This window comes from Puccinia triticina, chromosome 11A (genome assembly GCF_026914185.1).
Source record: "Puccinia triticina chromosome 11A, complete sequence".
Taxonomy (NCBI): domain Eukaryota; kingdom Fungi; phylum Basidiomycota; class Pucciniomycetes; order Pucciniales; family Pucciniaceae; genus Puccinia; species Puccinia triticina.
Genome location: NC_070568.1, coordinates 5,358,852 through 5,373,666, shown reverse-complemented (window position 1 = coordinate 5,373,666; position 14,815 = coordinate 5,358,852). Strand labels below are relative to the sequence as shown.

At 46.8% G+C, this 14,815-nt stretch overlaps 3 protein-coding genes across 3 annotated transcripts; 1 reads left to right on the top strand and 2 right to left on the bottom strand.

Annotated features, from left to right (window-relative positions):
- Positions 1-729: 729 nt before the first annotated feature.
- Positions 730-3,094, bottom strand: PtA15_11A522 (uncharacterized protein; the record flags this gene model as incomplete). Its single annotated transcript, XM_053161440.1, has 4 exons — positions 730-1,023; positions 1,095-1,403; positions 1,502-1,975; positions 2,078-3,094. 4 exons carry the CDS (start codon positions 3,092-3,094, stop codon positions 730-732), a joined length of 2,094 nt encoding a protein of 697 aa, XP_053025386.1.
- A 2,092-nt stretch (positions 3,095-5,186) lies between these two features.
- PtA15_11A521 (uncharacterized protein) lies at positions 5,187-7,489 on the bottom strand (the record flags this gene model as incomplete). The annotated part of the gene is made up of 10 exons (XM_053161439.1): positions 5,187-5,260; positions 5,342-5,409; positions 5,522-5,686; positions 5,750-5,826; positions 6,052-6,294; positions 6,383-6,543; positions 6,818-6,932; positions 6,999-7,067; positions 7,184-7,392; positions 7,474-7,489. The coding sequence occupies 10 exons, from the start codon at positions 7,487-7,489 to the stop codon at positions 5,187-5,189; spliced, it is 1,197 nt and encodes a 398-aa protein (XP_053025385.1).
- Positions 7,490-9,767: 2,278 nt separating this feature from the next.
- PtA15_11A520 (uncharacterized protein) lies at positions 9,768-13,745 on the top strand (the record flags this gene model as incomplete). Its single annotated transcript, XM_053161438.1, has 13 exons — positions 9,768-9,793; positions 9,877-9,989; positions 10,163-10,215; positions 10,313-10,567; positions 10,763-11,002; positions 11,104-11,218; positions 11,292-11,675; positions 11,787-12,019; positions 12,088-12,176; positions 12,334-12,651; positions 12,736-12,834; positions 13,373-13,589; positions 13,701-13,745. The coding sequence occupies 13 exons, from the start codon at positions 9,768-9,770 to the stop codon at positions 13,743-13,745; spliced, it is 2,187 nt and encodes a 728-aa protein (XP_053025384.1).
- Positions 13,746-14,815: the final 1,070 nt, after the last annotated feature.

The following is a 14,815-nucleotide window of genomic DNA, read 5'->3' as shown; positions in this document are numbered from 1 at the left end:
GCCCAGCTGACAACAATAATGAAAGAGAGAAGAAAGGAGACAGACCTAAACGGACGGTGAGTCAAGCAGATTTGTGAGTTGATGAACCATATGAGTGTTGAGAAAAGGTGGATGAGCAGTAGGTACAACTTAAATAACAACACTACTTAAATTGCACTGGTTGATCAGCATCACCTGCTGCTGTGCATTTTCTCAAAAATTTAAAATTTTGTTCATAAAGGCCTTAAATTTGGCTCCAAAGTTTATTAAACTTAATTGTGAACCCCCCTATTGAAGCCTACATCCACATACAACTAAGCCCCAAGTCCACCTTGAACACATACCCCAATAAGAACAACAACTAAAATACAAGACATCTGCAAGTAAGCAACTAAAAAAAAAAAAAAAAAAAAAAAATGGAGGCAAAAGATGGTGCGAGTTGGGATGTCGAAGAAGGGGAGCATGATTAGAGAGAATACAGTCTTGCCACAAACAAACAAACAAAAAAGGAATGGATGCTGAGGAAAAACAAACAAAACATCAGCAAAAGATAAATGGTTACGTGATGGCAACAAAAACAACAGGGATAGGGATTAGAGGGGAGGTCTTGGTGTGGAAAGGGATGTAAGGCAGTCGAGAGATGCAGATGATTCGTGTTCCACTCATAGGTGAGTGTCTGCGCCACCCCTGATCCACGACCCGCCCTGCCATGCTACACAAAAAGAAAGAAACGAGGAGGTGGGAAGCAGGCTAGGCGTCCTCGACCTGATTAACGACGAGTCTATCGGCGCAGTCCTCGAAGATCTGGAAGCGGATCTCGTCCCAATAGTCGAGCTCGGAGGTAGGGACGACGATGGAATGGGAGACGAAGAAGACGGCGAGGAGGGCGAGGATGCCGGTGAGTCTGAAGAGCCACAGCGTCTTGCTCGGCCACCCCACGCCTCCTCCGTCTGAGTCCCCCCCGGGGTGGACGAGAGCGCGCAGGTCTGTGGAGGATTCGATGAGTTGGACGATCGTTAACATCGTCGATGTGATGATCGTGATCTATACCCTCCCCCAGGGTCGGGAAGAGAGCGTTAGTGAGAGGGAGGAACGCAGGGAGGGGATGGGCTTACGAGGAAGTGAGGGACGATGGAGGCCAGGTTGAAGATAGCCAGATAAGTCCCGCCCCGGACGGTCGCGTATTGGCGCGAGGCATGGAGCGAGGCCAGGTCCGAGGGCTCGTTCGGGGCCGGAGACGCGAGCAGAGGAGACTGCTCAGACAGCCGCGGCTCGGGCTTCGCTAACGGCATCCGCAGCCGCGGGCTCGACGGCACCGGCGAACTCCTCCCCCCATCGTCCGCTACCTCTACTCGGACCATCGTCGTCTCCTCGATCGAGCGGATGTATTCCATGACTAACGAGAGTGGAACCCATTGTGTTAGCTGTTTCACACGCACACAAAAAAAAAAAAAACTATGTCAATTTTTTTTCTGGAGTTTGGCAGGAATGTGGGTAGAGATGTTGTGTGGGGCGTACATACCGTCCATGAGAGGCCGAGGAAAGAGATCAACAGGTTTGCGCCCGCGCCAGTCTCGATGGAGAAGGTGGAGCACATGAGGATCGCGTAGACGAACAAGCCGAAAGTCCGGAGGTTTCTAGGAGTGACATGAGCAAGGACTCTGCGGATCCTATTCCAAGTTTTCCCGCGACGGGTGATAAGATATTCGGTGGTAGCGATCGTAGCGAGGGCGGGCAAGAGGAGGGCGGCGATGAGGGAGACGATGCTGAAGTTGAGCATGGCTTTGGTGCCCTGTCGCTCGGCGTATCTGACCAGAGATTCGGTGAGCTTGGCGCCGTTGGAGGTGAGTTCGACAAGCGTGAAGCGCGAGACGAGCGGCTTGGCATGGTAGAAGATCGTCAGCCAGCAGGTCGAGTTGAGTACTTCGACGTAGCAGACCCGCCGGATGGGGATGGGTAGTTCGACGATTGTCTGTTTGAAGAGATTGAGTTGGGCCTTCAGCAGGGTTAAGACGGATGATGATGATGATGAGGTGGTGGTGGTGGTGTTGGTGGTGTTGGTGGTAGTGGTGGTGGAGAGGGGATGGTTGTTGTCGACGAAGGCGGGTCGGTCGGTCTCGTGGACATAGGTGATCAGCGAGCACAGGAGCAGGACGGGGATCGAGAGCCCGACGAGTTTGCGGAGCAGGTTGGGCTGGTTTGGGCCGTGGAGATCGGCTGCGGGGGAGCCGGCGACGATGAGGAAGACGAGGAAGTCGGCGAGTCTGGAGAGGCGGGTGATGGAGATGTTGATGAGCGGCTGGTTTTCGGCGGAGATCTGGTCGAGGATGAGGGAGCGGGTGGATTGGATGAGTGCGCTGAGGGAGAAGGTGAGTGGGTAGAGGGAGCCGATTCCGATGACGATCGCGGCGGCCTGGATGTTGAGCCTGCGGTTCGGGTCCCAGTCGCCGGGGTCGAGGCCGAGGATGTAGATGGCTAGGGCTCCGATGGGCTGGCAGAAGGATAGGGAGAGGAGCGAGCAGCTGAGGATGGGGGATGCATAGGTGATCGGGGAGGTGCGCCGGTGGCTGGGTTGGGTGCGCAGGTCGGAGTGGGTGCCGAGGTAGATGGGGACGAGCAGGCCGGCGAGGGGGAAGGCGATCCAGAGGATGAATCGGGCGGGGTTGGAGGGGTCGAGCTTGATGAGGAATGGGATGGCGTAGAAGGTGGTGATGATGGAGATGAGCTGGGCTGCGAAGAGGAGCAGGGTGAGTGGGATGAGTGTTCGCGGGGGGTTTGAGAGGCTGGGCTTGTGCTGGATGAAGAGGTTTCTGAGGAGGTGGTTGAATGAGGTCGGCTCGGCTGGCAGTGGAGGCTGGGTTGCTGGTTCGGCTGCGGCTGACTGGATGGTTGAGGATGAGAAGTTCTGGGAGTAGGATGATGGCAGGGGTTGCTGGTGGTGTTGGTGCTGGCTTGGCGAGTGGAATGGGCTGCTGAAGTGGTTCCTCGCGGGGGAGTATGGGGAGGTGGCGGCCATGTCTTCGTAGGCGGGGAACTGTGTGATTTCGTTCGTTGCTCTGCTGACCAGGAATGGTCGCTGGTGGTGTGCTGAGCTTGAGCCTGTTGGGGATTTCATCGTCGTCGGATCGTTCTTCTGCTGCTGAGTCGAAGCTTTGGCTGTTGACCGCTGTTGACCGTCGATGGCCACTCCGATGATGGCGAAACCCTGATGACCTCATATCTGGCCCTCGGGTGGCTGGTCGGGTTCGGGGGGTACATAGCCAACAGGGGAGGAAGCTTAAGTTGCCACGGTCATGGCGAGCGTGGCTCTTGACGTGGCCGATAAGGGTCCAACATAAATACAAGTTCACCTCAGGACATCCCACACCACTGAAGCTACCAGAGACGCAGGAGGAGCGATGCCAATTAATGGTATCTATAAATAAGAAGACTTCCCAACAGGCTTGCTCCCCCAGCTCCACATTCCCAACCAACCAATCATCAACAACCCATCCCCAACAAAAATTATGAACGTTTTAGCCGCCGTTATCCTGTTGGCCGTGGTTTGCAACCTCACAGCTGCTTTCGAGTGCTGTGATGGGGAGCAGGGCCTTTGCCGGGTCAAAGACCGTCCCTTTGGAAACGAACCCAGTCAGTCCCGTTCTCGCTCTCATTAACCGAGCTGCACGCGCACGCCACGGCGTTTATATAAACCCTTGAAATCCACCCAAAACACTCACGACGAATCTGATCCTATCTCCCAAAACCCAGAAAAACCACCAGAGTGTGAGTGATGTTCCTCCCCGTTTGATCAATCGAGCAGCGCATCAGATCAGTTAACCAGACTGGCATTCTTCTTCTTCTCTCTCCGAATTCAAACGGGACCCCTGGAAGTTCGAGTCGCTAAGGTCGAGCATAACGGGTTTTCTTGTGTGGCAGGTATGGGCACACCCAAGTGTTGTCCTCCAGACACGTACCCCGCAGGAACACCACCCGTCAGTAGTGCTAGTAGTCCTGCCCTCTGATCATCCCGGGGATTGATATCGATTTCCTATAAATTACCTTGTGTAGGACACCCTAGTACCCAGTGCCAAAACAACCAAGTGTTATGACACTGAATTCTAGTTAGGACTTCCTCACCTGCTGTAGAGCCTAACATAGTGAGCTGTTGATATATCATTCTTGCATGTGCTCTTGCACTCTGCCTCACAAGAGTCTGACAAACCTCATTTTTTCTCCCGTCAGTGGTCTATAGCAAGCGTATTGGCCGATCAGCTTTCTGTGCTGTTGTCCTGCTCTTCTTGCTTTTATCTATGTATCTCCATAACTTCAACTCCCCGTTAAACAAAATGTGAATGCTTTAATTGGTGGATGTGGATTAGGCCGAGTTTTAGAATCATTGTAAATAAGTTGAAGCAAAGAAAAGGAGAAATGTCCATGTGCTTTTCTCCTGATAAGTGAAGAACCGTTCGTTAGCATGGCCTCATAAAATAAAACGTGTCTCTTCGAGAGTTATTCGCCCGAGTCATAAGAAAGAGAAAGACTGTGGCATACCACTCGATGCCTTTCGACAAGGATGGCGTACGATGCAATCAGGCCTACTCGCCTACCCAGACCTGAGTTGAGTATTTGTATGTTGACCCATAAGCCCCAAACTTAATTAGTCCCTCTTCTGACGGCCCTCACGCGAAGCGCTGTGAGATACGTAGAGACCCTGCGGTGCCCTCCTCCAAAGAGGCTTTGTGAAGCTTGCATAAACCCCACGTGTAAGATAAAGGGAGAACTCCGGTGATCTCCCCCCTTCGGCTTCGCGGTTCCCGGAGGTTGGATGGATCTGTTGGCTCCGCTACCTCCGCTCCGCCTGAGGTGTCGTCAAATAAAGCATGAGAATGTTCATATCGATAGACAGCAATCAACCATAACAAAAAACCACATGTCCCATAGTAGCGCAAAAAGTGAAATTCCCTGCACTTGAGCACAGTTATAAGATCTTTTTACATCGAAATTCAGATTATGATCTTATCTAAAGAAATCTTATGCAATTTTGAAAATCATGAGCGAAGCATACCTGGGCATTATTTGTGAGATGAGAGAATTGCATATTGCTACAGTAGATAAATATATTCTCAGATGAGAAGTCACACTTTGCACTCCTGCCTCCCACCAAGTTTGGTTCAGTTTTTTCCTGTGCGATCCGCGCCCGCTGTAGTGTTATTGTCCAAAGAAACTTAGATTTTGGGTAGCTGTCCAATTTCCCGACACGCTTTAAGCACTCCCTTTCTCTTTGCCGCCTTTTGTATATCTTGTGTGCAATTGAAGAAAGCACCGGTGAGCTTCGACGCTGATGATGAGATTGGCAACAAGAGAATTGGAAATCTACTACCTTTTCGAGTCATGTCACAAACTGCTAGGCTAACAACACATTCAGCGTCCGGGTTAGCTGGAAGTATTCTGAATGAGAAAATTCACCATAAAGATTCGAATTTAACAAAGCGGGATATGAACATCAGTCTTTCTGATAGATATTATATCCTTTCAATGAAGCTAATGATAATTGACTTACTTGTTCTTGTAAGGATCGTAATTGTAACTTCCATACTTCTGTTGACAATCCCAGGAGTGCTCAACGAAGTACCGCGTGGTGAGGTTATACTTGGTGGAAAGTAGAGGGGCTGATGGAAACCTTTCTAGCAATTTTCCTCCGTGGGACTGCACAATATTCATCATCCTAAATAAATATCAGGAATCAGCAGATGCAATATTGTTTGTCAATTTTTATTTTTAAATTTACATTCCATCTGGGCTGCAATAAGACAAGACGTCCTCGTCGGGAAAAGCACCATCTGGTCCATCCTGAGTGCATGGTTTCTAAAGTTTTGACCAAAACGTAAAATTATGGATTAATTTGAGCCTCAGTTGATGGTGGAAAAATAACTCAGTTGATGGTGGAAAAATAACTCAGTTGATGGTGGAAAAATGACTGACATGTCCTCGTATTATGAAATGGTTCTGATTTTCGAGTAGAATAATGTCAGCAAGAACTTCAGTGACACCGAAACGAGCTTCTAAACAAATAATTGAATAACTAATCACGGTTGCTTTCCAAACGGCTGCAATAAGTCGTGCCCGGCCAACAGCTGAAATTGCATTTTTTATTTCATCTTCTGAATACTCGGCAGTGAAGAATTTGTCGTTGAGAAATGTACCCCCTTGCAGGGCCCCATACAGTCCCTCTTCCGTGCTGATACCGCCGTCAATGATTTTTTTCATTTCGTTTGAGAATTGCGCTTGAGCTTTCATTTGGGCATTTGACAATAGAAATTGCACATCCTTGGTCTGTTATTGATTTTCCATCGCACAAGTGGTGATCAGTCAATTTCAACACTCACGTCTACATTTCTGATAGATATTAATGGGCACCAACCTTTGAGAATTCGTCATTCGGAAGCGTAGCAATTAGGTTGTGGTACGTGTTAATAAGGCCGGCGATAAACCCGGTACCACCCTGAATAAAGGGCCACAAAGTACTCCCAAGAAAGGCGAATCCAGTTTCAATCACGAAGCCGGGTATAGCTCCACATAAACCTGCGAAGTCATTCCAAAATGCTAGGCCTATCATGATAATATCGGGTTCATGTGGTGCATAATCATTAACCTGATGCACATAAGAAAAAACGGGTTAGAACAGCAGTGCTTGAAATTCTTTGATTGGACATGGTTAGGTGAAATCCTATTTTACAATGGATGAAGCTAAGCCTGAGAGGTTTTCAATTTCGATAATTCACGAAGGAAAGATCTAATGGTTAGCATCAGAGTCGCTTTTAGAGATAATTAACAAGTCTAGACACTGATTGCTGACCTCCAACAACACTCAAGGCAAAACCTGTTGCCTGGTACATTTGGTTACTGAATGAATTCCAGTTTTGAGCTGCGACAAGTATGTACCAATCCCGTCCACGAACCGGGAGGCATATCTGGTAATGCCAGAGATCAAATCAGAATCTTGATGGCTACCTCATTCTACTTATTCAAATCCAGACCTGGTTGGCGTCACACATCTTTCCAATTCCACACTCGAAGTTGGTGGCTCCAACCTTTTCTGCAAAAAGCTGTAAATAGCGAAGGCATATTGTATGGGATGAGTTGATGGTCCCAAAAAATGGATGAGCAACCAATACCCGTAGAAGTCAAAATGATTAGACATGAAAGTAAGACTGTTTTGCACCTCTAGTGATAAATTTTTCCCGCCAGGGAAATTCCTTAAATAATTGTCCAAGTCCAAAGACTGCCACGAGTCGGGCATGAGAGGTAGTCGAGCACAAGGATATCGAAAGTCTGCCAATGTGGAGGAATTGTTGGTTGCGGGAGTTGTGAAGCTTGGAGTGATATTACCTGAGCCACTTGGACTTGAGGGCGATGAACTTGTTTGACATTCTAGGAGGGAAAAAACTATTAGCAGTCCAACAATCGCAAGGGGAAAATCGAGAAAACTCATTGAGTTTGCTCAGGATTTACCGCCTTCGGCGAGCATAAGAAATAGACTGAAGGAATGGACAAGAAAGGAAACTTGGGGTACAACACAAGCAGCAGGTTCGAGATAAAAGAACGACAGATGTATCAGCGGTGGAGAAGACATGAGTTAGAGCGATAGAACTGTTCCAGCTAAGTGTATGACATTGAACGTCTGACCAATGTGACCGTAGTGTCAACAATGTAATTTTTTTATCAACGATATGATCAGTCCGAGAAAACGGTAGGCTATCCATCCGTGCAACCTCGAGACAAGGGGTTACGAGAGAAGCAAATACATGAATACACATCACAAGATCAACGAAAGCAAAAGCGACTGGGGTGTATTTTCAACTCCAATTCACGCAGCCACTGCGTCGTAGTTGGTGTGTTTGTGGGGCAGCCTTTCAGCTGACTTGAACTGAGAACCTGCGACTGCGAGACAGGCTTTTCACGACGGGGAAGCCGAAGGGGGGGTGGGGTCAGGCCCCCGAACTTCGAAGTGTCCACGGTTTCAACAACTTGCAAATTATAAAGTGACACCTCCACCCCTCTAACTGCTGTGTCTGCATTTCTCAGGACAAATTGACCTCTCAAAAAGAGGTGGATACTCTAGATGAAAAATTCTCTCACCCCCCATGGTCTGATTCCTTCCCACTGATACCACAAGAAATTCAAAATTGCAAGAGACAAAATGAGAACGCTTGATCTTATTTATATTCCAATTTTTCTTTGAAGGGGGGCACAATATAATTTTAAGAAAAATCCATACCCCATTTTGAGGGCTTTATGAACAACTTTTTTCAAAAAAATAAAACTTGTTCTAATTGCCAAGGAACAACCAACTGTGGACAGCTTAACAAATTTTCAAAAGTTGTTCATAAATGCCTTAAAATGGGCTCCAAAGTTTTTTTAAATTCTATTTTGAGTCCCCCTATTATACCTGTCATCTCACTATATAAGTGGTATGTGAAATCAATAGCAAAAAAACCAAAGTTATTACATGAAATTTGGGGAGCTCAAAGATGAACAAGTGGATGATTTGTCATCAAGTCTGGGAGCCTCCCAGATCTCAGTTTACACACCCAAAAGCTTCATTTTCAGTAAAATAGGGAAATGTTTTCCTAAGCCTGTGGTTATTTGCTTTCATGTGTGCTGTTTGTAGTTTTGATAGGTGTCTTAATTTATAATACAGAGGCGTCTGGAGCTCTCTCAGTGCCACGGGGAATCCACCCAGTTTCAGGCTGAATTTTTCAGGGGATAATTTTCCTGAAAAGTTGCCCTGCAAAATGGTCCAATGGGCCTGCATGTCAGAATCTTGAGGTTTGAAACCCCCTGTTGATCACCACACCTCTGTAGGAGATTTGTGCATTGCAAAATCTCTGAAATTGACCAGATGTCTGGTTTTGAAGACAACAATTAACAGGAACGTGAGATGTATCAACACTGAGATAAGCCAAGGCGGCTTACTGGCATACCACAACAGATACAGTGTGAAGAATACTTTACGCCTGGTTCCGGCCGTGGAATGTCAATCAAAAAAACTGGGAAGGTTGTAAGGGACTACATACATTGGAAGAAATCATACAAACCCCCAGTAGATAATGGTTGGGTGGGAGACACCTGGTCTTCTTTGGAATAGGGGTATTCAAAGGAAAACACTGAGCTCAATTCAATTTACAGTGCGGGCCTTCACTTCTGTGTAGCCTCTGGGGCTGTTCCAAATGCTGAGCTTCAAAGAATTGCTAAATTTCCCTCAAACCCCTGGTGAATCGGGGTTACAACCGCCAAAAAATCCAGGACAATGTCAGATTTTCAGAGCAGATGTCTGTGCACACGATCCTTCAGGCATCCCGTGGGGTGTGGTTCTTCGTCGGATCATGAATATGGATTTGTAGGGGTTAGAATTAGAAAGAGTGTTTAAATCGAAGCACCACTCTGTGGCACCGCCAAGTCCGCCGATCGATCCGAGAGCTCTGCAGGCAATGCGCATTCGCTGATGGATGGATGGGAAAAAGGGCAGAAAGGGAGATGGGGAGTGATGTGAGTGGTGTGATGTGATGTGTTATGACAGCATAGAACGGCTTGACGTCAAAGAGCCCGAGTCGAATGGCCACGCTTTTGTGTTTTCCCTTCGCTGCTCGCCTCACCTCCTTCTTCGGCGCCTTGCTTCATCCTCCGTCCTCTTGACACTTTCCCATCCTGCGTTCTTTTTCCGTCGACAGTAGTCCGAACCACATCTCATCTCGCTCGAAAATCATCTCATCAGATCTCCTCCACAAGCTCACCACCATCTCGGAATGGGTTCCAGATCTGCTGCTGTCCAGTAAGTACCACCCGCTCTCTCAACATCTACAGACCGTATTCTTCAGAAACAACTAACCATTGGTCCTTGATCCATCCTCGCAGGATACGGCCCCCTAGCTCAAGCGCCTCCGTCAACTCTTCACCCCGGCCGGCCCCTGGCTCAATCTCCCACTCGGCCGTCCAACCTTCGAATCTTCAGCAAAAGGTCTCTAATGGTACATCATCCTTCTCCAACCATTTGTCCCTCTTGCAAACAGTCATCACAACACTACATTAGATGTATCTCCACTAATCCTTTTGCTTCTCCCTCATCTTCTGTAGGTAACTGGGCATTTCTCTGGCTCAAATTGATTGACCTCTGCCTTGCCTAATTCGCTTGCTCTTTCAGCTGATTACCAGTCCCACACCGAGTCGAATGGCTGTGATCACTTCAATCATCAAGTCAGTAAAACAAACCCATCTTGACATTTTTCTTCAAAAAAAACATTGCCGAAATTGGTAAAAAAAATGGACTGAATTTGTGATCGCTGCTCCTTAGACATCGCCAACAATGTCAACCGGTCGGAAATCTAGCCCTTCGTCTCCTCGGAAATTTTCCCTGCCTCATCCGGCCCGGCCTGCAACGGCCACGCCGATCACATCCAGTGGAGCTAGCCTGACCACCAACGCACCTGTCTTCGTACCCAGTGGAAATCTCAATCCTTATAACCCTCCCGGAAGGACCGGTCAACAAGTCAAATTGAATAAGTCCGCGGCTGAGTTTGCACCCTCCGGTTTGGTACCCACCAGCGATGTTAGTCAGTATCTCTTTAACACCGCGATTCAACGATCAGTTCAAATCGATCAGATCATCACATCCAAAATCTACCATCTCAAATCGCATAATCACACATTCCCATTTTACTTGACTTGAGATTCAATTGATTAAAACTTCACTGATTCACTTTCCTTTGTATGTGTTACTCCCACGAAACTAACATTCAAACAGTCATCGGCGCTTTACATTCATTCAAATACCTCAGAATCAGGTCCTTCGTATTCATCATCATCATCCACGTCGTATCCGGGCGATCCACCATTTCACCCCCATAATCCTTACGCCTATGATGCCGAGCGTCTGATGCATTCTCAAACCACTCATCCTATCACCGAGGCATACATGCCCCATGATGGTTTCATGCCACACAATCGTGTCACAGCTCCCTCATTATCAAATTTCCAACGGCCTGTCAGTCATAAACATATATCCCCCCAAAAAAACTAACACACATCTTTCCAGTCGTCTGCTCTTCTTTTGTCGTGCTTTGCTAAAATCGGGATCTCTTCTAGCTCAACTACCATCTCTACGCTCCCCCCTTGCCCCATTCATCTAATCAACATCCTCATCAACTAGCCCTCAACAAATTCTTCATGCCCGCTTCCATTCGGGAAACCCTGCAAAAGAGTACGTGAAAATACCACCCGCATCCTTTTCTTTGAATCATCCGATCAGTGGCTAATAAATACACCCCTTCCAGAATCTGCTGCTGTCTTACAAGGACCCACCCACGAGGTTGCAAGAACGCCAGAGGATCTAGGGGTCTACCACTCCCTAGTTGTCCTTGACTCGCCGCATGCTTCAAATAATAACACGAACTCACTTCATCCCACGGGAGTCAGCAATGGCGGATCCGCGACTAGCCCGTATTCGAGTCGAGTATTGAAGAACCCTTGCTGGATTTACAAAGCCTTTTGTTCATTGGATGGCAAAGCTTATTGCTTGTATCGGGTCGAAGGCGTTCGCTTGAAACAGGGGCAGGGAGAAGCTGCAATCGGTCAAGTCGAACGGTGGAGAAAAATCAGACATCCCGCAATTGTAAATGTCCGCGAAGCGTTCACCACCAGGGCATTCGGGGATCATTGTGATTTTTTTCCCTTTCTCCTTCCCTTTTCTTGTTCTCTTGATTTTAGAGCAACCCTCGAACTGATGATCCGATGAATCTTGTCATCATCTTTTGCTTTGATTGTTACAGCTATTTTGTTTGCCTATGATTATCATCCACTCAGTCAAACTCTCTATGACGAGCATATCTCAGCCAAGAAAAGCACTATCCGGTCATTTGCAGCGGATGAAGTAGATCATTCCTCGAATCTGCCCAATCCGAGTCACTCCGGATCTCGATACAACCGACATCGACCTACGAACGGAAACCCATCTCGCATTGGGTTATCAGAAGAAAGGACAATCTGGTCTTACGTGGTGCAGGTAGATAGATTGCTCAGACTAACTTGATGACTTTGTAGTTGAGGTTTTCATGTCTTCTATTTTTTCAGATTGCCAATGCTGTCAAAGCAGTCCATTCGGCAAACCTCTCCGTAAGAACAATCGACCCAACCAAGATCATCTTGACAGGCACTAACCGGTGAGGCTTCTCTTTCTGACCTTGTGTGGGATCTTTGGGGAGGAAAAAGGATACTTGACTGGCCAGCATATTAAGAAGTTTTTTCGAAATCGCGTTTCCATTACTTTGCGTCATCACTCCATGTCACAACACAAAATAAACTATTATGAATCATCAGGGTGAGGATTAATGCATGCGGGATTCTGGATGTTACAGAATACTCGCCCAATCAATTACCAGAGGATTTACAACTAGAAGATCTTCGAGATCTCGGATGCTTGATTTGTTCACTTGCTAGCTCGTCACTCTGTACGAAGACAGACAACAACTCGCTCACCAAGGGAATTGAATACGTCAAGCAGTTTTACTCCGCCGAGCTTAGTGAGATTGTCGCTTATCTACTAGCACCTGCTCATGATGGGCACACAATCTCGATCAATGGGCTCCTGCACATCCTCTACAGTCGTGGCCTGGATGAAATGACCAAAGTTTTCAAGTACGTTGCCGCTCTCTTCCATATCCATTTGCAACCTTCTTTGTTTTTTACTAGAAAACTTATGGGTTTATACGTAATTTCCAGTCATAACGATTTGCTCGAGGAATGTCTATCGCGAGAGTTGGAGAACGGTAGATTGGTGCGATTGATGGTCAAACTTGGCTTTATAAACGAGAGGCCTGAGTACGTCCAACTATATATCTTTCTGACTTTGGTGTATTTTCACTACTGCTGGATCCCATTTCTTGAAGCATCTGTACCGGTGACTAGTTCCGCGTGGGCTAAAGCGTTTATTCAGCCAAAGGAAGAAGAAAAACACTGGAGGAAACTACCTCCAGAGCTATATATGATCATAGCTCCGTTTTTTTTTTTTTTTTTTGGTTAGGCCCTCAGACCGAATATGGCAACTGCTAGCCCCGAAACGCTAGCCATTTAATTCGGCCTTCACCCGCACACTCTACATCTACACAGCTCAGCTCCAAACTGCATCGCACAATTCCCATCGATTGGGCTATCTCAAATTGCATCGCGCAAGCCATATCAATAAGGCGCTTGGGGGCTGCTATCCTAGCTTCGCGATAGACACTGAAGAGGTGTCCGAGCACAGCTGTCCGACAAAGATGATCTTCCAATTAAAAAAAACAAATACATGAATTATATGACTGACTAAAACAATTAAAATTTGTTCCTCCTTTTCCTCGGGGTTCAAATCAATGATTAGGTTTGATCATGATCCCAATTGGTCTGAGACATCTGAACGATATCTCTTGAAATTATTCCGGGATTATGTCTTTCATCAAGTAGATTCCCAAGGCAAACCGGTCACTGATCTGAGTCACGTGTTGATGTGTTTGAATAAGTTGGACACGAGTTCGGAGGAGAAGCTTACATTGATTAGTAGGGATGATCAGACCTGTGCCATCGTCACTTATGGCGAAGTAAGCTTCCTTTCCCTTACTCTTTGCTTTCTCATCTCGTCCATCAAGGAGCCCCCGATTCAACCGTTCGTCTATCTTACTATCACTCTCTCTTCCTTTCTTGTTTGTTAGATTCGGAGAATCATGGACTCGGCTTTCCGTGACTTGTCTCGATAACACTAAACTAGCTCTTGATCGCAATTGTTTCCCATTCTTATTCTCTTTCTTTGAATTCTTTTCCAAAGAGAAGAATTGCCAAAGAGGAAAACAAAGAAACATCACTTTTGTGTAGAATCTTGTGCGTATAGTAGTGGACAACGTTTGATTGGAATTTGTTGCTCCTTCCTCACCTTAATTTTTCATTATTTTTGTTGTCCTTTTTGTTTTTTTGGACTACACTTTTCTCTGGATCTACGCATCTTCTCTTCCTTCCTCTCCCTCCTTTTTTTCTGCAACTATCAACCAGATCATCTTATTTTCTTCATGCACTTCTTTTGATCTCTGCAGTTTGAGGAATGATTCATAACTTGACTATCATGCATACATGTACATACATATATAGATAGATATATCTATGATCAGAAGGCATTATTGTACATCTCTTTTAGTCCTCTTCTGTTTGGCTTGTATGTATACTTTCATTTTTTCAAGTATCAAGTTAATCAAAGGCACAGTTTTTACACAATTAAAAGATTAATCAAGAGTTCCCCCTGTAAAATCACCAAATCAACAACAAACAAAATCAATGGTTTCCCCAAGTTACAAATGTGAAAAAAAAGCAAAAAATGTCTCATCAACAACAAAAAAATGCAAACAGACTACAATGATACCAACAAAAGAACTTTATCCAAACTGCAACCTAGCCTTCCAACATCAGCAGTGCTGTGCCCCCAGGCTCACCCTCCAGCCCGCGTCAAGCGCACAGGTCAAAAAGGTTGGACATGAAGGCCCCCAGCCCGCAGCAAAGGCTGCAGACCAGTGGGGGGCCCACTCTTTGCCCCTCAGACTGCGCACGTGCAACAGCGGAGGGGTTGAGGATGACAGGTAGCTGGAAGTGCAGCATCCCCAATTGCCCTGGGTTAAATGCAACTATTGACCTCTCCTATTTAAGCTCTTGTGACTCCCTACCCAAATCCTTGGTTACTACTCCCGTTGCCTCAACCCTGCCATTTGACCTCAAACCAACCCACAGTGATCTGTTTCATGGCACCCCTCCTCCCTAACCAATTGACACACTTGTATCTTGC